The sequence below is a fragment of the Antennarius striatus genome, chromosome 16, assembly GCF_040054535.1.
Source record: "Antennarius striatus isolate MH-2024 chromosome 16, ASM4005453v1, whole genome shotgun sequence".
NCBI classification, from domain to species: Eukaryota; Metazoa; Chordata; class Actinopteri; order Lophiiformes; family Antennariidae; genus Antennarius; species Antennarius striatus.
In genome coordinates this window covers 7,943,981-7,970,035 of record NC_090791.1, presented here as the reverse complement: position 1 = coordinate 7,970,035, position 26,055 = coordinate 7,943,981, and the positions used below count along the sequence as shown (strand labels likewise).

The 26,055-nt window shown below is 39.4% G+C and overlaps 1 protein-coding gene across 1 annotated transcript; it reads right to left on the bottom strand.

The window, feature by feature from the left end:
- Positions 1-15,491: 15,491 nt before the first annotated feature.
- Positions 15,492-25,137, bottom strand: nptxra (neuronal pentraxin receptor a). Its single transcript, XM_068337224.1, has 5 exons — positions 24,191-25,137; positions 21,058-21,340; positions 20,443-20,684; positions 18,844-19,023; positions 15,492-17,532 (listed from the first exon to the last, which is right to left on the bottom strand). Exons 1-5 carry the CDS (start codon positions 24,890-24,892, stop codon positions 17,302-17,304), a joined length of 1,638 nt encoding a protein of 545 aa, XP_068193325.1. The 5' UTR covers positions 24,893-25,137; the 3' UTR covers positions 15,492-17,301.
- Between the last annotated feature and the right edge of the window lie 918 nt (positions 25,138-26,055).

Here is a 26,055-nt window from a genome sequence, read left to right as displayed (position 1 = left end):
ACACAAAAGCAGAGAATGCTGTAAATGTTCTTAATGTTTTGAACATAAACAGTGGAGAACAGATGAATATTTGAAATGTCAAGGATTATCAGTTATTTTGAGATCAGAATTGGTGTTCTGTCACATTTCATGGGAAAGCATCTAATAATTGTTGGGACATCTCTCTTTAAAAAAAGACTCATTCTAGGACCTAAATATCTGTACAAAATGCGCCGGTCCATATCGTAAGAGGTACCAGTGTTATACTTCAAGTTTTTAATATATTTGCAAATGTTCTAATTTGATCTGGTAATCCTTCCTCCGTCCATTCACAAATATTTGGCTAAGCTGCTGGCACAAATTGCTTTTGCTGAAAACATGGATGGAAAATGTATCACTAGGAACTTGTATTTATGTTTCACTGGTTTGAAAGTAAAACAAAATGTCACATCATCCCAGCTGTAATAAATTTTAGAGTGCTACTTCACCAAACTCATTTTACTAAATGTTTTGTTATACAGCCAACATATTTCGCCAGCAGAAAACCCAGTGGAACGAATGCAGCTCCCATTCTATCTCAGTTACATCCCACTTAAAACAAATTCAGCAGCCCTGTCTTGTGATCAGGATGCAGTTAAATGGTTTTGCTCTCCCCTCTTTAAGCATTACTTCATGGAACGCTTCACAGCCCAGCTCGAGTGTGAAGTACATTTCTGCTTGCTCTCTTTCATTTAAACTACAGACATTTTTAAAACCAGCATTAATTGCTGAACATTGAGAAGACTAAACAGGACTGTGATTATTTTTCATGCTATCAGACTGACAGGTGGATGAGAGACACTCTTATACATTCTCACGTTACACTTGTTAGGCAGAAAACTGTCAGATAATCATTTACATCAAATTCTCAGTGAAAGTAAAGCTCAGTAAGAAAATCAATACATTATTGAGCAACCCCCTGCTCCTAAATTCCCTGTGTGGACCAGCAAACTGGAGGATTTACTTACATCTCTTCAAGCCTAAGACTTTTCCTTCTCCCCCGCTGATCTACTCCCGTTGCTCTGATAATGAGGCCGATCGTCAAGAGTTTGGTGGCATTTCTAGATACTGTTTGCCCTCTTTGTTCCCAGGAAGATTTCAGGTGACTGTTTGTTTTATTATCATGCAACCATTGCGAACCAAACATGAAGGTGACTAGAATGTCGTGGTGACCTGTGTCTGCATGACCACAGTTAAAGGAATAAAACCACAACACAGGCTGCCTGGATCAATGCAGGTTAGTTAATGAAAGTGGACCCCTAGAGTAAAACCTGCACAGAGATCCTGCACAATATCACTATGTAATATATAATATAATAATCTTAATACAAACGTGTTTGGTAATTCCTCAATAAAAACATATGAACAACGAAAGTTATCTTTAAGACATTTTGAGAGTTTTCTTCTCTACCATTTTCATGGCATTTTTCAAACAACGGTTTCATCCAGCAGCGAATGATAATGAAGAAATTGTTAAAAACAATGTCTCAGTAGTGTCAGAACACTGTGCATGCGCGCGCACGGGCGCAAACACACACACACACACACACACACGCGCGCGCGCACACACACACACACACACACACACACACACACACACACACACACACACACACACACACACACACACATTTTGTATTCCCTGTCCCAAACATTTTCACCATAAGGCATTCATTATATCTCCTGTTATGACTTTTAATCCGTCTCTCTGACATCCAGGACATCCAGTGATTTAAATCCTCTGAGGTTTGAAAATCCTTAACATAACATTTCTGTTAATTAGATTTCTTTGCCCTAAGAGAGAATTTATTATGGATATAGCAGCAGGTCCCAGCTGAATAGGTTGTTTTTCAAACCGGTGGCAGTGTGCTGTTATGTTATACGTGCTGGATTTTTAGTACAGAATACAAAGGAAGATCATGATGCACCACATGCTGGGATGTGGTTGCCATCATATTCACTGAAATTACCTCCATGCTGAATATTGATGCCAAATAACAGAATATATGGGATAAATATGTTGTTATCCCCTATTTTCATGTCAGTTGCAGGTTCTCTATTTCAATCTTCTCAAGCAGTTAACATAAATGTACAAATTTATCAGTCAATCCAACTAAACTTACAATAACAATTACAACTCTTATTGTATACATTTTGCAATTTCCAAGTTTCATTTTGCAGCATTTGTCACGTTGTGATTAATTAGTTCTCTGCAGGGTCTAAGGATTTGTCTCTCTCTCTCTCTCTCTCTCTCTCTCTCTCTCTCTCTCTCTCTCTCTCTCTCTCTCTCTCTCTCTCTCTCTCTCTCTCTCTTGCTCTCTCTCTGTCTCTCTATTTTTCCCCATCAGAGCTGCATTGACTTTCTGAGATAATTACTCCAGATGAAATTTGTACAATCAGGCCAACACTTACTGTCAATAAAGCTGTCAGACTGACCCAAGAGACACAAGCAGGTTTGTTAAGACTGAGTTGACCTTCAGTGAGCTGTTCTAGCCTTTTGTCATGTGATCACTCGTTGTTTGTCTTATGCTGAAACTACCATGTTTTACAGATCATCTGTGTGATTTCAGACGATTCAGGAAATTGTGAACCTGTCAGAAGAGGAAGTCATTGGTTGGCCGTTATTTTTCATCTTTGTTCCACTTTATATTTAGTATTAAACCTGTTTCATAGTCCTCAAGATATGAACATCTAACTTATTATGAACATTTGTAGATTCGAACAACGGCACACCGCCATATCCAACTGCTGCTGTTCCCCTTTCTGCTACAACCCCTGCAGAGTATCTCCAGCACTCGTCTCCCCAATCTTGTTCTTGTTCTTGTCTCTGTGAGCATCTCAGCAAGCCAGGCCTCATACCCACTTGGATACTTTACCATTTATCATGCATCACGAACAGTAACTCTTTCTGTTTTGTTCTCTTTCCTCCAACCAAACTGGCAATGGCAGCTCACTTTTCTCACTGCCGTCACCAGATGTTAACGTATTACTCATAATTGAGAACAGTTGGGTGTCTGTGGAATAAAGAGCGCAGTCTAGTCCTGATCTTTTTGGAGACAGCCTTCAGTTAAATTTTTGTGGCTGTGTGCTGTACAAATAAAATCTGCTTTATTTACTTTAGTTTGGCTTTTAATCTTGTTCTAGTTAGAAGTTGATAAAACATTCTTAAATTTAAAAAAAACCTATAACATGGTAATACAGGCAGATCTTACCTATCAGTATACAAAAAACCCCACAATGGGACATTCAAATCTCTATAGGTTCTGGTAAGTGGTAACTTTGCTACAGCACTGGAGCTCTCTTCATCACACCATCAGTGTGAAACAAAATGTTCATAATACTCTCAGTCTTTTGATCCTCAGTCAACTGGCAAAATGGGTTTCAGCTTTCAGCGTGAGGCATAAAACCTTACAAATGAAAGGAGAGATCTGGGGTCACTTTATACTCAGCCGCTCAAAAACAGCAACGGATAGTAAAGACAAATGTTATTACAGTTTTCAAATGAAGGAGCAATCCACAGTTTGGTCAGTGGATTTATTACGCAATGTTGGGAAATCAAAAATAGTAAAATATTTAAAATTTGTGCTGCTTCCAATTGCTTTATAGCCTGTCTCTGTCTTGACTGCCCTTTCACAAACCGCATACACATAAGACACTCTCAGACACTCACATTCAAACAGTGAAACACCCTAAAAATCTTTGAAGTCCTGTTTCTCCTCATAGCATTCACAGCTTAATGTAGGTTGCCTGGAAACAACCTAGAATTTGGCGCCTAATTAAAGTGTAGACATATTGGCAAGCTCGGCGATTCTGTTGTGCAAATGCAGGATAATGAGAAAAAGTGAACTAAAGATCACAACTGGCACATTAGATGGAGGATCTGACCAGGGGTTGACCGCTGAAAGCAAAGAGTGTTTTCTGTGCACACGTGCATGAGCAAATTGTTCGTTTAGAAAGAGTTTGTGTATCTGTGTGTGCCTGGGCACTGGAACATCTTTTTAGTTGTGTATGATTATGGAATACAAAGTGAGATGGATGCTTGAAGTGCTGGAGGTGGTGTCTTTTGCAGGTGTGTGTGTGTGTGTGTGTGTGTGTGTGTGTGTGTGTGTGTGTGTGTGTGTGTGTGTGTGTGCATGTGTGTGTATGTGTGTGTACGCATGTGTGTGTGTAATACTATAAGAGCATTTCATCATGTGTTGCCGGGTGTTTGATGTGATGAGGGAGCTCCTGTCTTTCACTCAACCTCCTACGCGCTCTCTTCCTTTCTCCATCACATTTAATCTATTTCTTTTTTAACTGCTCTTTTCTTTTTCATCTCTTCACTCCCTTTCCACCCATTTCCTCTTATCCTCTCCCACCATCTCCCTCTCTTTTCCCCTTCCTGTAAGCTCAGAGGCCTGAAGACTTTGAAAGCATTGACTCCTGTGGCTTCGACTGCTGCTGCTATACTCCCACTATGGATGAGCATGAATATTTTATCTGGGGAGAGAAAGAGAAAGGAGAGAGGGGGAGGAGGGAGAGATAGATGGGGATAGAGGCAGGGAATGAAACAGGTGACGGATAAACTAGGGAGAGAGAGTGAAGTGGTGATTCAAAACAGGTGGGAGCAATGAGAGCAAGTAAATCAGAACAAACAGATATGGAGAAGTGGAAGAAATGAGAAAAGCAGGAATGACAGAGGGATGGAGGAGAGGAGAAGTAAAACAGATGCTCAAGGACAGTGAGATCAGGAGAGAATGTGGAATACTAAATTTGTGATATCAGTCGTCAATCACAAATTATTGGCAGAGGCACATTTACTTTTCTCTGAGTACACATGATATATCAACTCACAAAAACAACTCAAAAACATGGAAACCCATTTGATTGAGCTGTACCACGGGCTCTGTGTGTGTTCAGTGTAATTCCAACGTTTCCCATCGCCTGGATTTCTTCATTCAATCCCTTCCCCCATCATCCATTTCAAGATGACAGATTGTAATCTAATCCTTTATCTCTCTGCATGGGATGATCTGTAATCAGCTGTAGCCCAGCGTGTGGATCTGTGTATGTTCATGCTACTGTGTTAGGGAGTATGGGGAGGGAAGGGAGGGAGGAGGGAAGGGAGGAAAGAAGAAAGGAAGGAAGAAAGGAAGGAAGGACATGTTGATATTTAATATTGTGTATAGTTAAAATCAATCCAGTGTCATACTACTGGATCTCTTCATATAAGATCGTTGTTCAGTTTATTGTCAAGGAGAAATTTAGTGTTTCAGTGCCAACCAGATTTAAATAATATGCGATTAACTAGCTATAACAAGAGGATGTTGATAATTTATCTTATACAGTATCTTAATCCATTGTAATTTTTCCATTTAATTTTAATGCTGTCAGCCTAGCCTGGTCCCTCAGGCAACATGAACGCATGACTGCTGGTTGACTGGACTTATTATAAAGACAGAACTAAAGATGAGGTCAGAGGTCCTTCGAGCTAATAAACAGTTAATGGCGGTGAAAAATGGAGCAATACTTTGCCATTAGAACTGAAAAGCTCAGAGAGGCATCACTTGTTTTGTAGGAGAGTAGTGATCCTGATAACAGTATTGTGCTGCTTTTGCTAGGCAGTGTTAGTTGATTTAATAAGTTATTTGTTCAGAATGATTGCGTGATGGATTTGGATGAATACTTGCTCATGATTCTGCTTCAAGATAGGGTTGTGTTTTGGTTTTTTTAACAATAATTTTCAAATGGTGATCAGCAGAGCTGAAAGGACACGTGGAGAAAGCGAGACAACTTTAATTTTGTCAATATGAGGTTGTCAAAAAAATACCAAAGAATGGACATTGCGTGTGTGTCTGTACCTGCATTAATGCAAAACTTTCTTATCTATCTCTTCCATGTGGTGTGAAAAGGTCCAAGGAATACACACATGTGGTTGCTAAGAGATTATTTGAAACAGGTTGATTGAGAACCACACTCAACTTCAAACACAGTAAAAAGAATGGAGAATGATTGAGAGCATAATAATATTTTTATATAAGTGACAAAATAGAAACACGACTCCTCTTTATCTCACCATTGGTCTCTTTCCTCTACGTAGACATGGCAGCTAGCAGGCTACTCGGTACAGGTCTGCAAGAAGTCATACGCTTGTTTTCTTGTAATTAAAATGTCAAAGTCAAATAAAAGTGACTTTGTTTAAGATGTACTACGTACCAAGAAAATCACTTGGTGTTTTAGAAATAAATACAGGCACAAAACGGATTCTACTGCACAGACACACAGTCTAGAACTGAGCAAGATGAGATTACACACACACACACACACGCACGCACGCACGCACACACGCACGCACGCACGCACACACACACACACACACAAACTTGACAATGGAGCCAAAATCCTCTTTGAATTGTGTCACATGCTTTAAAGCATTATTATGCATCTGCTCACCCGATTGTAACGAAAATGAAAGACAACAGGTTGAGAAAGAGGAGGCTGCAGAGACGTGAGGGGGAGAGGGCGGGAAATCCGGAGGGAAGGGGAAGGAATTATGTGAGTGCGGAAATAACTGTTCAGGAAGATCAATGTCTGCTCAAGAGTGAATGTAGAAAGCAAATGCAATTACCGGCAAGAAACACTCTGATATTCTGATTTATATTGTAGTTAGATAAAATGCACAAGATCAGTTGTGGATGGTATGACATCATCACAAACTTGCGCTTTGGAGCAAAATGTAAATTGTTTTCCTCTAGGTTCTAGTGTGAGGTCATCTAGCTGTCCCTCATTATAATCAACCATCCAGAATCCACAAGGGATCAGGTCCCATCTGTTCTGCTTCTATTACGTAAAGATTGTACTTTATTGAAAGCGATAAGTAATCTCCTGCACTGGTTCTTCAGTCAAAATGTAAGACTGCTTTTTTAACTTTGGCAGTGCAGAGATATTGGCTTTGAATTTGAGACACATTCCACTGACCACCCTGCTAAATGTGCATAGGTAAGGATTCCTTTCAGTAGAGGAGAATTGGTAAAAATAGAACAATAAACAAACATGGGAATGAAGTATTTTCCTAAATAAAACAAAATACTGACTGAGAAATCATGGCTGACACATTGAGACTGCTACTATGTTCATCAAAAAAGTAGCAGAGGAAAGTGGCCTCAGAGGAAACAAATGCGCTGACATTAAAAGTATTACGATCATGTTAATGGAATCACACACGGCCATCTGTGCTTGAAGAATATGCGTTAAACCAGGGAGGGAATGATATGAGTTATAAAATGGGTGACAAAAGAAAGAAGAGCCAAGAGAGATCCTCTCCAGATGGAGCCTCTGTTGGGAATTTTGGACCGTTGTGTGTGTGTGTGTGTGTGTGTGTGTGTGTGTGTGTGTGTGTGTGTGTGTGTGTGTGTGTGTGTGTGTGTGTGTGTGTGTGTGTGTGTGTGTGTGTGTGTGTTTTATGGACAGCCTGAAAATTGGGAATCATTGTGGATTGCATTTAACAAGAATGAAAATTAATCGTGACAACAACTTTCTAATTTTCAATAATTAAATATACTCCTCGTGAGGGATTGTGTGGACTTCATGCTGTTTGCTCATTATCAGCTGTGTCCTGCATGAGGATGTTTTGATGAAACAATCAAGATCATGACGCTAAACATTTGTGGAAATAAACATTATATCACCCATCCATAGATGACAAAAATAGAACACCATAGAACACAATTTGTTCTCATATGTTAAAGGAGTGTGTGTGTGCGTGTGTTGGATCGGGTGGGTGGATGGAGTGTGTGCGCCCGAGGCGTCTTCATCTCATCAGCAAAAATCCATTCTGCTCAGACTCATCAAATACGGTGGGTAATGATCCTCCAGTCTAACACAAGGACCGTCCAAATTGAACACATTTAAACTTTAATGCAACTCAAGTCCTGGGGAGAATGTGCGTCGTGTGTGTACATGTGTGTATATGTGTATACGTATATGTATGTACATCGACTATAACTGAATGTTCTGAAGTATTAATATTTACCAGTGACGTGAGGCAGTATATGTGTGCTCTATAGAACACATCAGGGTGTGTGGGATATGTCATAACGTGTTATGTTAGTCATGACAGCTCATGTCAATAGGGAGGTGATACAGCTGTCATTATATTGTGGTGTGAATTAGCTTGGCTCAACTGTGTGTGTGTGTGTGTGTGTGTGTGTGTGTGTGTGTGTGTGTGTGTGTGTGTGTGTGTGTGTGTGTGTGTGTGTGTGTGTGTGTGTGTGTGTGTGTGTGTGTGTGTGTGTGTGTGTGTGTGTGTGTGTGTGTAGATTCTGGTCGACTGCCATGCGGAGGCTGAGTAGGTGGATTACCAACTCTGGTTCAAAGGGGAAAGTGATGGGTACACAGATTTAAGGATATTGATAGAATGTACTTATCATGACAACTGCTGTGTCAAAATGCTTCTGTGTAATGTGAAAACCCAACCCTGTTTCTAAAAAAAAGTTGTGAATGCAGTGTAAAGCATGTAATGATTCGCAAGACATGAAAATCCAATAACCTAAAGAAAGATTCCCAATGCCGTTCAGAGGTACAGCCGAGAGGAAAGCACTACCCACCACAGACTGGTAGAACATCCTCAGCAATGTAGTAAGGTGTTGCAGATATTCAGGGACCTCAGCCTCCTCAGGAAAAAGAAATGGCTTTGGTAAGAGATAAAGATAAGATATACTTTATTATCCCACGCAGGGAAATTTGTCTCGGGCAAGGTGCACTTAGTCAGCATCAACGTTTAAAACATACAAGACAATACAAAGACAGCAGGATTGTACTGTACATACATAAAAGAGACAGAACTGCCCAACCAAGAGGATATCACTGTCCTCAATCAATGTTAAAAATACAAGAACCAAGTAAATTAGTAAAACAAAATAAAGTGCGTAAACACAATAACATAAAGCGGGACCACAGGTCTAATAAAAATGTAAGTAAATATAAATAAAATGCTAAGCACCGTAACAATACGAGGCCCTTCTTTGGCCCTTCTTGTTAAGCAAGAGACGGCTCTGGTGTCTCTAACATTAAGACACATCAAATATCAGAATGTACAACATCGACGACAGTCTGACCTTCTCCAGGAGCTGGATTTAAATTGGGCCTCATATTGGATAACATTCCCCAAAAGAGAAAACAGATCTTGTTGTCCCATCAAGTGCGAAGGTTTTACCAAAAACATATATGGTGACAGTTGAGGGAGGTGGCAATAATAAATACAAACCATCACTTAGAGATCCACTGCTGACTACATATAGGTTAATATTAGAGTAAAATAATTCTTTTAGGAAATATTGCAATGCATGTGAGCAGCAGAACAGTTGAATGACATTGGAGCAAAGGTCAGCAGTCGATACAACAGTAAATGTACAGAATGTGCTACAGTTTTGCAGGGAAAAAAAAAATCATATTTCTTCAACTGCTGCTCCTACAGGTTTAGACTAAATTTGTCCAGACGTCTTGACGACTTAAAATTCAGTTTGATTTCCAGATAATTTAATTCTCAGAGTTTCTAATAGTCTCACCTTTTTCTCCTAGTGAATTTTAGGAGAAACTTACAAGAAACATTTTAGACATGGGAACTAAAATGAGACTGAGGTGAGAATCTCAAATTTGTCTCCTGATCCATAGAAGAGCAAGCTTAGAGCAGTAAAATTTCCCTCTGGGAATGCAATTCCTTTATTGTTGATTTTTTTTGTGCTCCAGTACATCCCCGTAGGCTCTTGGGATAGAATGCTGTTATTTTTACTCTTATACTCAGGGCAAATGGAGCAGAGGAGGAACACTCCGGTTGAGGAGGAGGAAGATGAGTTTAACCTGGGTTATAGCAAGAAAGACTAGTATTCAAAGAGGAGGGTCATTACTGATGGCGTAGTGGATAAACCATCTACTGGATCATTTGATGGAAGTCCAGCTGCTGCTTTCAGGCTGAGTGAAATTTAATGAAAAGTAATTTTTTAATTTTTCTCTTGAATCATGACTTCTCTTTGTTTCTGAAAGCATAACGGTATCTAAGGCTCATTACTTTCTAACGTTCCTATTTAATGTGTTTAAACTCCTTATGAAAACAGAATAAACTTTGACTGATTGAAGTCAAGAATGTTTTAATTAGATCTACAGTCCTTACTTTATTATTTGGAAAGTACAGCAACATATCACTGCATTTAAGAAATGATTAATAGCACTAATTTTATTGTGCTTTACCTACTATGGCTTAACAGTCACTCTGTGAATAAACCGACGCATCTGGCACAAATTTATATTTTATTCTGCAGTGAATAACAGGGTAATATAATACCAACAATATTTTATCATACATATGTTTTTTACTTGCTTGAATAAGATTTAACGTACGTCACAGAATAGACAAATCACTTCACTACTCAGTGCTCAATTTACGTTCCAATGGCTCATCCTGTAGCACAGCCTGGACCTGACATGTGATAACACAACTCACTGCTATACTGGTCGGCCTCACGCTGAGACAAGCGTTCATTCACAAGACTGATGAACAGATGAACTCACACTTGTTGGAGAAAAAGCACTGACTTAACTGAGGATTAAACATCACACTTCCTCTGGTGGCAGAACATTGGCACACAATGTAGAATCACACACAGGACAAGTGTCGTTCCATCCCTGTATTACTCAGTGTGAACAACAACAAACTTGTAGAGAGCTGACTCCATAGTGGAAACCTCAGTGCAAAAGATACTAATCTGTTAATAATCTGTTGCACTCCATTCTCCCCTCACTCTAATAGACCAATCACAAATAATGCAGGTGAATAGCAGACTTGAAACCCATACCTGTCAATGCTAACATTACATTAGTTTGTGTTTCTGCATAAAGACTGTCTTATGAAGTGGCGTCCTGTCCAGGGTGTACACCTCTCGCCAGTGTCTGCAGTTCATTTTCTCACCACGCTGTGGAGGTCATACAAGTGGACTCCAAGACCTGCTGTCGTAACTGTTATGTGTGATCACAGCAATCTGACTACACCTAACAGCACAAGAAATGATTGCACCTCTTAGCCAGTGAGGGCTGCAAAGCACAGCAGTTTAAAGTTACTCTGAAACTTCACATCAGCATTAAATGATATCTTGTAGTAAAATGTGTTTTATTGGTTTTATTGATTGTGCTGCAACCCAAGCACTTGAAGCATGAAGTAATTGTCACACGAGGAGGACTTTTCCACATGCCTCTCCAGGAAGAGCACTTTGTTTGAAGATAAAATAAACCATGAAACACAACAGAATTTATTTTCCATTGGGGCTGTCTAAAAAAACACTTACTGGAGTTGCAAATAATAAAAATATTTCGGCAGCCATACCAGCATATGTTCAACACACTTCTTGAATACGCTGAGATTTTAAAAGACAATGCTTTCCAATAAACAGTACAGCTCTTTCACATTGAGCGCAATCTTACAATTTGAGAGACGCAGACTACCACATGCAGTGACATCACAAATTTAGGACCAATGAACCATTTCATACAATGCCTGGCCAAAAAAAAAAAAAGTTGCCACCTAGATTTAACTAAGCAAACAGGTACGAGCTTAATTAATGCATGGGCGATTATCTTTCAGCTGCAAACAAGTTGCTTAACCCCAACTGGTGCTATGAATTGCTTCCCAGTCCTTAAACAACCAATATTAAAAACTCAGGACTATGTTTAATAGTGAAAGTACAGTATGCTAGAGCTCAAAGAATGAGGTCTGCTGACTACCTGAACATACTGAATGACCAAATTATTCCAACAATGGATTTTTTCTTCCCTGATGGCACAGGTATATTCCAAGATGACAATACCAGGATTCATTGGGCTCAAATTGTGAGAGTATTTCAGGGAGCATAAAATATCATTTTCACGCATGGATTGGCCACCACAGAGTCTAGACCCCTTGTTGAGAATTTTTGGGATGTGTTGGAGTAGGCTTTGTGGAGTGGTCAGACTCTTTAAATAATCTAGTGACTTTGCAGAAGCTTAACGAAACAATGCCACAGTGAACGCATGTGGCCCAATGAAATATTAAAGTGTGTGTTTTTTAACAGTTTGTGCTCTATGGAAGTCTAAAATGTCATTTACTATGAGTCGGACTCTTGGCTTGTTGGCCCTTGCATTTGATGGATTAGATGAGATTACAAATCATCCATTCCTGGATGGGACATTATGGATTAGATTGGTAATCCAACTCAGTATGTCATCTTTTAGCTCCAGATGATATGTGTTGGGTGGTAAAGACAGTTGCCTGGTGCTCATGAAGGTTTTACTGGAGCTGGAAGGTCACAGGTTAAGTCCCCTGCTGCAGTCCCTGCATCCTATCACTGAGTGTCTGCCTTCATTGTACACTGTGCCTCAGGCTGCTGCTGTACTAAATGATTATGGCACAGTGACTAAAGACGCCATATCCAAAGTGTGATACTTTTGTTACAAGTACTAAACCAAGAAAAAAAACTGAGAAGCTATTTGATAGGATGTGTGAGAATCAGACACAGATTTATGTTTCTTCCCACAGCTCTTCTGTTTGCATGTACAGACATGTGGCAAAATATAGCCCATCCTGTCATATATTGCATAACACGGGTCAGCAAGATGCCGCACAAACATGATACTGGTGTGCTCTCTTTTATTGGAATAGAACAGGATGCTTTTACCAGCCTCCATCCATCACAACATGCACAGCCAAGGATTTTTCAAGTACACGGAAATGTGGGATAACATTCCACAAAATTAAAATGACCAAAATATATCAGATCAGGTAATGTAGTTAAGTAGTTACCGTATATGACATCTTGATAGTTCCATTTTCTTTAGAACTGTGATACAACCCCAGTAATATTTAAATATGCGTGTAAATCAGGTTTAATGTTCTCTCCTAACTGGTTTCCCACCCAACAAGGCAATGAGATTAGCAGGGCTTTAACTCAGTTTAGTTCTGTGTTGTGTGACACAAGCCAGCAAACTGTCACCTTCCAGGGTGAACAGAAAATGCACTTGCATTGTAAGTCCATTACTGCAAGGGAGGATGCGAGAACAAATGGTGTTTTATTTGTGTTTTATCCACTAAACGGTTAAGCAGATTGAGTCACACTAATGAGGGATTAATGCTTTGTTTAATTCTTCATCAGCCACTGATGTACAGCATCAGTTGTGGTACCCAGTCTAGGAAATACATTTCCCACATTATCATCAAATGCGTTAAAATGAAGAACGATCAAAGCCCTTTTAATAATTTCTGTCTCGGAGCCATTATCAGAAAAATATTGTATTTATATGCTATGTTGTGTTAATAAATTCTTAAAGTATCCACAAAAGTGAGATTTTTCAGAAAAGCATTATTGGAAGGTCCTGACCTTACTCCGAAGGCAAATCTGTTTTTGTCGGTAGATATTTTGTGGGTGTTGCTGAGGAATTTGTTGATGAATGGAACCAAGATATAGATCATCATCATTGTTGGCAAGAAGACATGGGAAATGCAGGGTGTGAAATAGCTATGCCACCAGAGCAGGAGAGGAAGAGTGACAAGATGGCAAGAGGGTGAGAACACGGGGATGACAAAGAGGTGGGGAAAGCGGAGGAGTGAAAATCGAATGTTTGCTCTGACATAAGCACAAATGGAAAATAGACCTACAATATTTTGAGGGACAGCTATTACTCTCATGGAAATTTTATATCATATAAAAGGGATTTAAAGGAATTGTAATAGAATAAAATAACAGAGTAATAGTAATAAAAATATCTCTAATTGTTCTGTCTCTTTCTTGAAATAGATTAGATTGACAGCATCTCTCCCTTACTTACGCAATTAAAGTCTTCTGGAGAAGAAATAGTGAAATACTAATAGCCATTCACTGCATGAAAAAGTCTTTAACATTGAATGGTTACAGAGAACAGACTGTACTGAATCACATTATCGCTGAGTCTGTAGACTTTGATGTAGTGTCCAACTGGTAACTGAGAAAACCAGTGTCAGCTCAGACGTAACAATGAACAATACGTTACTCACTTCTTAAAAACACATAAAAGTCAGTGAAACCCACAGGAAAACTCATGTTGTGTTAACTCCATAAACAATATATAAAGCTTATGTGCTTTTGTACTTGTGCTTGTATAGACTCAGTGATCTGAGTGCAGCAGCTACCAGCAACACAATGAACACACCCCTGAACAGAGGAAAGCGCTGAACTCCATCATCAGCAAGAAAGAGATGAAGTCTAACTCAAGATTCTAAACAATGTGTGTTTTTTATTGAATGTCATCAAATCAGACATGGATGTGTGGACTCTTTAACTTGTTTAAAATGGCATATCTTCCCGAGATTTAAAAATAAATAAATTCTTTTAGTACTCCCCTTGGGGATTATTACTTTTTTTCCACTTCAAATATTTGAACACGTAGTGTATGTAAATATCGTTTATATATATATATATATATATATATATATATATATATATATATATATATATATATATATATATATATATATATATATATATATATATATATATATATATATATTCACACACGAGGCCATTGGGCATGCTGATAGTGTAAGGCAGAATGGTGGGCAGCTCTCACATGGGGTGCACCATGAGCAACTTGTAAGGGGACTTGTAAGGTTGCCTTGCTCAAGGGCGCCTCAGCAGTGCTCATGGGGTGGACTAGTACCTCCCACTGCCAGTTCACAAATATGTTTGGCCCACCCAGTCCAGTCTTAGTGGACTGAACTGTTGCCACCCTTAATGGATGTTTTCTACACACAGATAGACTGTTCCCTCTACTGTGTGTTTGTGTTTCCCCCGAATGTTCCATCCATTTTAGATGAACGCTGAATGTGAGGTCCTGAACCCATTATCTGTCAGTGCAACTGCAGCAGAAATAGAATAATTGTTTTCATGACTTGAGGAGTAGATACAGATTTAGGGGATGACCAAGAAAATAAAATTTGTGTATTTACTAAAAATATCAAAAAGTAATTTTCTTGTGCAATCTGGAGAGACCTCTTAGTGTCAAAGGTTTAGTTTATAGCATAGATTTGTTGGTGCTGCATTTAATTTACAACTGTGTATTTCTGCATTCCCTCCAGTAATAAAGCAGTGGACAGGATCGTTTATAGTCTCCATTCACATCTCTTTCGTCAGAAGCTGTTGTGGTGTTAAATACAAAGAAAAGAATCACACGCTTTACATTTGAAAAGTGGACTTTAATAAAGATTTCAGCTTTGTACACGGTACATATACAAACACCATACAAGACAAGAACATTCAGTATTCAGCCTATACAATCACAAACATGAAAACAGAGAGATACAGATCCATAAAGTGTCATATAGGGAAACTACAAACTAGTCTAACTGAGCTTAAAAGTCTTGAAAAAACAAAAAAGAAAACAGTTGCATCACCATAAAAATTAAACAAAATTAAATTAAATTAAATTAAAACCTCTGACGTAAGCTGAGCAGATACCAGACATAATAGTAATAATAATACTACAGTCTATGCGACATCAAAAAAGACACTATGAGGCAAAGCCAGGTGATTTTGGCCTGACTGAGCATGAGTTTGGCCGCAAAGCGGAGAAGTCCTGGGTCTGTGCTTTAAAATGTTTTAATAAACCTCTTAAAACCAAAAAAGTCAGGGAAATACTGTATTGAGGCTTAATCAGTTCAGAATAAGTTGCAGAGTGAATTTCCCATCAGTATAATAAATTTAAATTGTTTTCTTACTTAGGCACAAACACCCTGATAGGCACTTTCTGCTATGGATTAATTCTATGCTATAGGGAGAACCAGCTTCTTTTAGAAATTAACACTTTTTTTTTTTACATTAAATTTGAAGAATCAGTTGATAACAATCATCAAATAATGTTGCAGGATACAAATTTACAAATCATGCATGAAACGCAAGAATGCTGGTGGTTGAATTTTTTTTTTTAGTGACTTTTTTTATTGAGTGGCTGCATAACTTAAATGGCAGACAATGAGAAAAAATGAGCCGTGATAAATGTTTAAAATGCATCATGAAAACATTCTGCTAGTGGTGGTGATTTCCTCAGGGAACAATACTTTTCATTTTGGATTTGTTCAGAAAAGAGACTCTCGAGCCTTTGGAAACACAAAGACAGCCGCCTGTCAGCCATGCAGGAGGTACTGTCGTCTTTTATGAAACACTGCGCCATGGCAACACATTACAAGTATATGAAGACATCATGCATCAACAAAGCATCACATTTTTCTCCTGTTCTTCTCTTTCGTCATCCTGTCTATTCCTCACTTCCATCTACTACTTAACATTCCCATCATTGTCTCCAACAGGTTTCATCACCTTATGTTGACTCCAATTCTAAAGCTGTCACAGCTCAGAATTAACTAAGCTGTCAGCGCTTGGTGCGGAGATTTCAGCTGGCTTCACACAACTTCTTGAAGCCATAGTAGAGGTCGACAGCTCACAGCTGCCTATACAGAAAATAGACTGTAGTGATTCCGGAACTGGTTTAACTGTTTAATGACATCTGACTTGATCAATCACCTTAAAAACGGGGTAAAAGACTAGCCTGGTCTGGCAACAAATTTCACCAAATCCTCAGTTATTACAGTTAGCTTATTCTACATATAAAAAAAGAATATAAGAATAAAATGTATTTTGGAATAAATGAAAGAAGATATGTCTTGCTATATGTGCTGCTGGTTGGTTTTTCAAATCAGATTCAGCATCTCAATCACATCAAAGTGAATGTCTGTGAAATTTGGTGGTCGGTCATGTGTTTTATGCCAAAATAGACCCCAACAAATCTTGTGGGTCTTCTGTGGAGATGGTGCTTGCATCCTAATTTTAAATAGAATAAGCACCGGCAAAAACTGAACAGAGCCAGGCTAATCTTTCCTTCTATTACTTGTTAAGTAAATTAGCAGCTGCGAAAAGATGCATATCTACTGGCCTCATAAGAGTCTAGTGAAGTCAGATAATGTGTAATATTGATAATCATGTTAAATTTTGATCATTTGCTGAACTAGCTGATGGTAGTTTGCTAGCACACTAATAAAGAAGGGTTGTTAACGCCATAGTTTAGTTTAGTCACCATAAGTTTGATTAGAAACAGAAAAGCCTCTAATCACGTCTCATATGCCATTCACTTCCAATTTCTCACATACATTTTAATCCATTCCACATGGAATTGTGTAAAGAATCCTGTTGTAGTATTGCAATTCCCCTTCTGGTCTTCTTCCACTTCCCTTTTCCTGAAAACCTTCCCCATTGGTTATTGAGAACTCCTGCTATGTTTACTACAAGGCTCTCCTGGGTCCTTGGTTGCTCCACCGTAAGCTTCTACACCATTCTCATTCCAGATGGTCACACTGCCCTGGGATACTCTCCCACAGCGGGCCAAGCTGGCCACCTGACTGGAGGACAGGACCCTGTCCCAAAGACCCACCTGGGATATCTCTCCAACCAGAGCCTGGGTTGAGTCAAACCCTCCGACCAGGGAATCCTGGAGACCAATAAAAGTAAAGTTAGATGGGTCATCGAGCAAAGCTTGAAACCAGTGGATACTGAGGATCAAATGTTTTTTTTCTCTTTCACAAACTGTTTCAGTTTCCATTACTTTTCTGCCTGGGGCAGTTCGGAGGATTTTCCTTTGTAAAGATGAGAAGGATGTGATAAAAAGTGAATGCAGGACTGCACCACAGAGATACCATCCTTTTCAAGGGTTGCCTTTGACTGTTACATACACATACCTCCTAACACTGAGGCATCGCACCGCTTCAGAAATCGAATGGAGGTCTATTTTAAACAAAATCTTTGTTTACTGCATCTTATAGCATCAAACCTCTCAGAGTGTTTCAATTTCTCTTTAATTTGCTACTTCTTTTTGATTTTCATGGGGCGACAGTGGCTCAGCGGTAGAGCCCTATGATCGGAGATTGGCGGTTCAATTCCCTCTCCCACCAGGCATCCTCAGAGTGTGAGCTAACAGTGGGAGGTGTCAGCTCACCTCCCAGACACTGCTGAGGTGCCCTTAAGCAAGGCCCCGTCCCTCTTACAACCTGCTCATTTGGGGCGCACCCCAAAGTCTCGACCCGTCACTCTGCCTCCTCCTATACAGTGCCTTGCGAAAGTATTGGCCCCCAAAAAACTTGTTGACATTTTGCCACATTTCAGGCTTCAAACTTAAAGATAACAAACTGAAAATATTTTTGAAAAATCAATAACATGTGAGACACAATCATGAAGTGGAACCAAATTTATTCAACATATTATATTGTGCTTACAAATATAAAACTGAAAAGTAGGATGTGCAAATGTGAGACCAAATGACACACACATCACTCTGTTTGTCATTGTTGGTCATTTAAATCAACATTGGATCCTTCAGAAGTCATCAGGGAACTTCTGGAGTCGTTTAGCTGAGCTGAGAGAACAGGGGGCCAATACTTTTGCACATCCTATTTTTTAAATTTTTTATTTGTAAACACAATATTTAATGTCAAATAAATTTGCGTCTCACATGTTGTTGATTCTTGAAAAATATTTTCAGTTTGTTATCTTTACGTTTGAAGCCTGAAATGTGGCAAAATGTCAAAAAGTTCTTTGGGGGGGCCAATACTTTCGCAAGGCACTGTATACTGTTTGCTGTGTACTAATTGCATGCCCACAGGCCCCTAGTATGTTGTATTTCAGGGGCCAGTACACAACAATGTATGTACAGTATGTATGCATGTGTAAATTTTGGTTTCTTCTGGAACATTCTACTAAACTTTACTGCAGTTAAAGTTCTTTTAATGATTCTTTATGCGCTCACCTGCTCCTGACCCAGTACGAGCACTCCTCCAGGTCTGATGTGATGTCCGGGTGCAAGTCTGAGACCCTCACCTCTCAGCTTTCCCCCCTGGTAAGCCTGCCAGGCTCCTTCCTTCTGGGTCCAACTCACACAGATGTGCTGCCAGCTTCCTCTGGAGAGGTTTAGGGGCAACTGTGCCACCTAGGAACATTTTTGAGATAAATTCCATGTTGGTGTTCCAATGTTTTTTGGTGGGTTATGGAATATAAGACATTGCATCTGTTTTGTTGTTGTTGTTTTATATCTTCAGGCTACAAATGTTGGCAAATAATCTTTCCTCAGCCCCAAAGACTTCCTGCTGCCTCCAAGGACAGAGAACTTTTCTTCCAGGCATGTATTACGATAATGACTTCACTGAATCATACCTAATGCCTCTGCAGTCCACTACACCACTCTGCACTGCTGTCAAGGAGGTACAGTACATCATTTAAACACACAAATGGCTATTTAGGTTGTCTTCTAAACGGCCTCTTTTATTTGATGTGTTCTTATTTGTATGGTAATGCGGTGCCCTGTTTCTCCTGTGAGAGATATAAATTCCACTTACATATCTGATGGTTCTGTTTACAGTTTAAGCGGTAGAATATGAAAAAGAGGGTGAGCAGTACTAAAACTCTCTTCTGGGGTAATATTTTGATGATAATGAATTATGCAAGATATGTACACTGGCTGCTGTCAAATTTTGTTTTCACTGTCTTTCCACATTTAATACTGCACTGGAACTTATGAACAGAAATGCAGCATCTTGAAGTGTTTCATAAAGGACAAGAAGATTTTTTTCAAAGAACAGCTGTGATTGATTTTATGATAACATAAGCAAAATGTTCATCAACAAACTTAGATTTAATAAATAAGATCTTACTTAAATATTGCCGATTTTACATGTACTTTACAATAAATTACTGTACTTTATATCCACAAACTTAAATCCTAAATTTAAACTTTTATGAAGCAGTACTTGACATACTGAGACACACAAAGATTGAACTCTCTGCATCTCCCCTGGAACAGGTGATGCACATCCAATACACTTGTCTTGAGTGAGAGTAAAAGGGGAGGATTGCATCAAGATGGACATTCAGTGGGAAAAAAAGCCTGAATCAAATCAAATGTGTGAATGTTCCATGCTGGGTTAGACAGAAGGATAAAACCAACTGTTATAGAACCTAATGTTATGTGGCATTGTCTAATGAGAAGGGTTGGAGAAGAGGAGGGAGTAACCGATATACTTCAATTCACTGTACACAATGTTTTGTCATTTAATAATTATGGAAAATGCAATTATATGTCAATATATACACAGAGTATACATGTTTTTTTTCTCCATGATTTGACTTGGTATTGAGCATCCTGACTCGTTAGGGCTCTGCAAAGCAAGCTTACTTAAAAAGCTCTGACAGATCTGTATTCACTTACTAATTTCAGAATATAATCAATACTTGATTATATTAACTGCATAATATTAACTGCAAACATTACATTTACCATCATTGGAGGATCAAACTGCACCAAAGCAGTGCTCAGTTCTGACACATAATATGAGCATGACGGATCTAATACCTTGTCATTGATGAGCAGCTCAGCGGGGGTGTGCAGACCCTGTAGCAGCACCAGCTCATTGGGTTGTGAACGAACAGCATAAGACAGAGGCGTCCCAATCCCTCCCTCTGCAGGTCGCAGCCACAGGCACACCGTGAACTCCCGCAGTGTTGGGACAGCTTGTTTCACAATGGCATGCATGTAGTTGGTTCGAGTCGGGAAGGACAGTCTGAAGCCATCAGGGAAGGAATGCCCTGAGATACCTGGGAAATGATGGAAATTAAAGAAGTGATATATGCAAAGAGAAATAAATTCAGTCATCGGCAGCAATCTGACAGCTGGATCAAATAGATCTGTACTTTCTTCACATCAAACCATCAGCTCATGGATTTCGTAGTCTATCTGATCGTCTCTTCTCTTCCTTAAGTTCAATAGAATTTATTCATCATAAAGAAACTCCATTCCCTAATTTATTTCATACGGAATTGAGAAATCTACTGAAGCAAATATCTCAGAATTCAATATAACTGTATACTGTATGTTGATTAATACATCAATTACAATTAAACAGAACAGTCAATTACAATTATACACTTTATTTCTGTCTTTCCTTCCTGTCTCATTGTTGATACCTACCCTCCTCCAGTCCTGAAATTCGGTGGTGTAGTTTATCGATACCCTGGTCGACTTCCTGTCTGTGTTTCTCTGTTTCCAGCCTCAGGGCTTTTCTCTCTTTATCCATCAGCTCCACCTTCCTCTCAAGCTTTCCCTCCAGGTCTTCCATCTTCCAAGGCCCCTCAGCATCAGCTCTGGAACCATGATCTGCCAAACCTTCTGGGCTGCTGGACAAGCTGCCTTCGCCTTCCCCTCCTGAGGTATTGCTGTCTGTCTGGTTGTGAGTGAATGGGCCAATGTCTGACTGCAGAAAAGCGAGACAGTCAATAGAAACTTTTCCACCAAGTGGGTTTTACAACAGGAAGTCACTATTGAGGACAGTTCGGGTAACATAGTGTGTTTACAACGTACTTAAAATGTGAATTATAGTTAAAGCAGTATTTCTCATCATTAACTCAGTTGCATTTAAGGAGAACTTATCAGACACGATCAATAATTAATTTACTTGAAACACCAAATCACTGGTGATAGATTTAATTAGGCTGAATTCACTCGGTGTTCTGTAGTCAGTGTAACACTTTAATTTAGAATAGTTGAGGACTGTGTATTGGCTTGGCACAGTTGCAATTCTGTGTGTGAAATAGGGTGCATTAGTGTGATATTAGAAAAATCTAAAAAATCCGATCCCATTTAGGGAAATTCATGCGAATGCTGCAATAAATTACATCATGTTAATGTGTTTTGCCCACTTGAACATCTCAGATGTGATAAGATTGTGGATGAAAGTTGCCCTTTGGTTGAAGTTACAAAGTTTTTATCAGTCCTGTTAAATGTGTTGTTGTTTTTTTGAATTCCTGTAATGTGTATAAGGTCCTGTGACCATTTCTTTTCATATATATAAGTGATCTTGGTTTGTTTAAAGTCAAGAGCATGAACCCTAAAAACAGATTCAGTAAAGCAATGTAATACCCAGATTATTAGCTTCTCCATATTTCCAGGGTTTATGGTAAACACTAGGCAAAACTGAAGCAATCATAATAAACATATAATAACAAGATATTAAACAGAGATACTGTATATGTGTGGCATCAATCCTTTCATCTACAACTTCATAAGAAAGCCAATTAATGTTAAATGTTATTACATTATCAAATGTTTGCTCAGAATATTTGTCATATTTTGGGATTTATTTGTTAGAATTACCATGTTACTTCAATGGATATTTTGATTTCCGTGACCAAATTAGGGGTGACTATTTATTGTGAATTTCAGGTTATCACATTATGTGAAGTCCCACTTAAAGTTTAGGCACCAAATCCTCCTCATGTTCAACTCAAAGTCTGACTAGGCAATGAGAAAACAAATTCACTCATCGGCAAATAGCCAAATCCCACTAAATAATGAAATAAATTATTTCAATGGACTGGACATATTGGCAGAGCTACAAACAATAAGTAATATCAAAATTAGAGATGCATCAACAACAAATTTTCAGAGTCCATGTGACTATTTAAAATTCTATTGATTTACACTAGTCTTTGTTTGGCTCATAGCCCAGTGAGAACAAGAGGAAAATTAAATCTCTTTCTGTTTCATTTCAACAATCACAATGACAAATTGAAAATTTGCCACTTGTACAATATGCTAAATTGTATTATTACCAAATATCATATTTTAAACACAGCCTAGGATTAAACACAGAAAAAATAATCATCACAAAATATCTAGATCAGTGTGAAGCATGGAAAAACTTCAGTGAGGAGGACTATTCCTTAACACACACACACGTACCATCTCATCATTCAGTTTTTGCTCAGACTACATTTCTGACTATTAGTCTATAAGCAATAAAAATATCAGGTGTTGCATCTATCAATAGCACGGCTATTGATAGATGCAACAGCCAATATTGCACAGCCAATATTTTTTAATAATTCACTTTTTTTACGTTGGTAAATTTGTGCTACTGGTATATATTCCTTCCACCTCCCCAATTAACCAACTTCATTGCCTTTTTCCTCCCCCATGTTGAGATGGCTTTAAAGATTTCTCAGCTAGAGAGAGGTGTTAATAGATGCTTAAGCATATCAGTCAAACACTAATACATGCAGACCTCAAATATGAGTGGTCCCAGATGAATGCTCTTTAATAGGGCAGGACAGAACAATGGGATCTGATGTTAAAAAAAAAAAAAAAAAGACACTCTGTGGTACTGAAGTAGGCCAAGTACCTGCTGTTCACATAGATATGACTTGGATGACAACAGGAAGAGAGAGAAGGGGTGGAAAAACTAGATTAGCTACGGTATAGTTTCAATTAACCAAATGTCATCCTAAAACCCTTAAAATCCATTCAGCTCTAATGAGCTCAAACAGTCAGAATATCTTCTCGTTCTGCAGGATGCAGTTTTTCACCTGACAATAGTGATATTTAAATAAAAAAAAGACAATGTACACATAATCCTCAAGTACAAGTACAGTACATAGAGGTGAGGAGCACAACAATGGAGAGAAGCATGTCTGCTCACAACAGTATAGGGAACTCATAAATTATGGATGGCACATCTTCAGCCAGAAATGAGGTTATATATCATCTGATTCTGGTCAGATGAAGACACGTTTCATGTTACTATATTCTCCCTCGCCTACTACTCCTTTTTTTTTTTTTTTTTTTTTTACAAAGCAATCCACTCATTCCCCATTTCCCTCCTCCTCTCATCTCCTCCCACTGGTTTTTCTTTTTCCCTTTCCTCACTTGAATTTAAATTCTTGTCATAATGTATTAGCAACCTTTCTTGAAAGGAACAGATGACTGTACAGAATGCATAGATATTGATGTTTTTTCCACAAATTACATCAGTGTAATTTGAATTCATGTGATCTGGGTGATTGCCAGAGGTCTAAGAGTGTAGGAAAAAGGAGGATAATCTTTTAGATTCCACTGTTGTGTTGTTGTTTAAATAAATAACAGTGAGGATAACTTCCTTGTTCTAATTCAAAATTATAATCTGCTCGATGTCCGGAAACCCAAAAAGGATCACTTATTTCAGCATGAAATATTAAATTAAATTGTTGTAATAACAGGATTAAATCAACATTATGAAACACTGTCCTGTTATTCAGCAAAAGCTGATTTTCTTTCCTCGTCCTCTTACCTCCAGCTTCTCTATGCGGTCTTTGAGCTGATTGATGGCTTGCTCCAGTTCATCCACAGCCCTGACGGTGAGCAAATGGACATTATCGGGCGTCGAACCCGGACCGTCCCGCACCATCATCCGCTCCATGTGGCTCTTCTCTGCTGCGCTTTGGCCCCCAAACATCGCCGCGGCGCCGCCGCGTCTGTCGGCGCTGCTGATCCCACCACCCAAGCCCCTCTCACACTCGGACAGCTTCCCCGTCAGTCCTCTGATGGTCCGCTGGTCCGTTAAGATCTGGTCCTTCTGCTGCAGGACCGTCTGCCGGAGCTCCTCAGCGGTGTTGCGGAGGTAGCCCCAGTCTTCCCCCGCGTACAGCGAAGGGTCGTCCGCTTGTTGCTGAAAGTTTTTCGGCTTGCAGTCCCCCGCTGGGATCGGCGTGCAGATGAGGCGACTAACGGTGGGATCGTGCCCGGTGAGGCCGGTGACCCCGTCCAGCCCGCCGAGCGCGATGTTAAAGGTCGGTGCCTCGGAATCGGGTGTTTCAGAACCATGGAGAGCTCCCAAAGATCCCACCCGGGCTGCAGAGCCCCTCTGCGGGGACTCGTCCGTGTACAGTGAGTGGTTGTCTGTTGATGGTTGCTGCTGAGCCGCGGCAGCCCTGGAGGATCCCGTGTGCACGGCGGCGATGATGCAGATTACCGCTCCGATGAAGGCCACCATCCCGGCGGCCAGTATGACAACGATGAACTTCAGGTTGGCAGCGGGGGAGAACGATTATTAGAAAAATCTAATAGGCGATAAAACTTCAAGAAACTCAAAGCAGCAAAACAATAAAATTTGGATTTTTTTTTTCCCCCCCTGAATGTAAGAAGGGTTAAAAACACATCACTTTAATCCTTCTGCACTAAAACAGGTGTTAAAGAAAGGAAAGGAAACACCATAATTGAGTGATCATGGAGGCAAAAACATATCAGAAGCAGAGCCGTGTGTAGTACACCTCCTCCCCCTGTTCAGCGCGCATGTCCTGGGTATTCAGGCAAAATCCAGCTTATTAATACTGAAGCAGAATCAGGGGGGAGAGAGAAAGACTGCTCTGGTAGAGCACACGTTCTTTCTTCCTCCTGTAGCCTAAAGATGTAAGACACTCTTTTTTTCTTAATTGTGACAGAAGATAGAGCATCAAATCATTAGAGGCAGATTTTATTCTCCTGTTTGTGCGCTCTCGTTGAAGACGCAGTCTCAAACATGATCTTTTCTTGCATAACAGTATGTAAATTGCTTTCCCCTCTCCCCCAGTTTAATATTTCCTTGCTCAGCAGCACATTACAGGCCTCCTGTAATGTGGCGTGTAGCTGGCCATAAGTCACCCTCAAGGGACCCTGTGGAACAGCTCCACAGCACCAAGAATGACAGAATGATAGCCTTAGAGTGTGTGTGAGAGTGTTTGTGGTGCAGGCTGTGTTATTAGGAATTTTCATTACAGCAGCCTTGCCAGTGAAATGTGTGTTAATCTCCAGATCAACACACACATGTACATGCACAGAATTACAAAATAAACATCATGAGTTTTCATGACTGAGTGGCAGAGTGAAAACCAGACACTGGCAGAGACCGATGTGAGAAAACCCTACTGCGTGAGGGAAATACTTGTTGTGCGTATAAATTAGTGTGTGATGTACATTCTCACACAAGTATTAAGGGGGATTTAAGATAAGGCTTCTGAAAGTAACAGGCTTTAATATGAGATGGATGATGGAAACAGCATCAAACCTTCACTGGACCACTAGAGTACAGCCCAAAAACTGTAGAATTCATTGTGTGACTATTTCTGTGGTAATTTTTTGTAATCTCACACTTTATAACTATGTGTGGTTCAGAAATTA

Excerpts from the sequence above, each read along its gene's own strand:
- nptxra (XM_068337224.1), bottom strand. The coding sequence starts at position 24,892 with ATGGTGGCCTTCATCGGAGCGGTAATCTGCATCATCGCCGCCGTGCAC. Across the intron at positions 21,341-24,190 it reads ACCGCATAGAGAAGCTGGAG|TCAGACATTGGCCCATTCAC; the intron begins GTAAGAGGACGA and ends GCTTTTCTGCAG. Across the intron at positions 19,024-20,442 it reads AGCTGCTCATCAATGACAAG|GTGGCACAGTTGCCCCTAAA; the intron begins GTATTAGATCCG and ends AAATGTTCCTAG.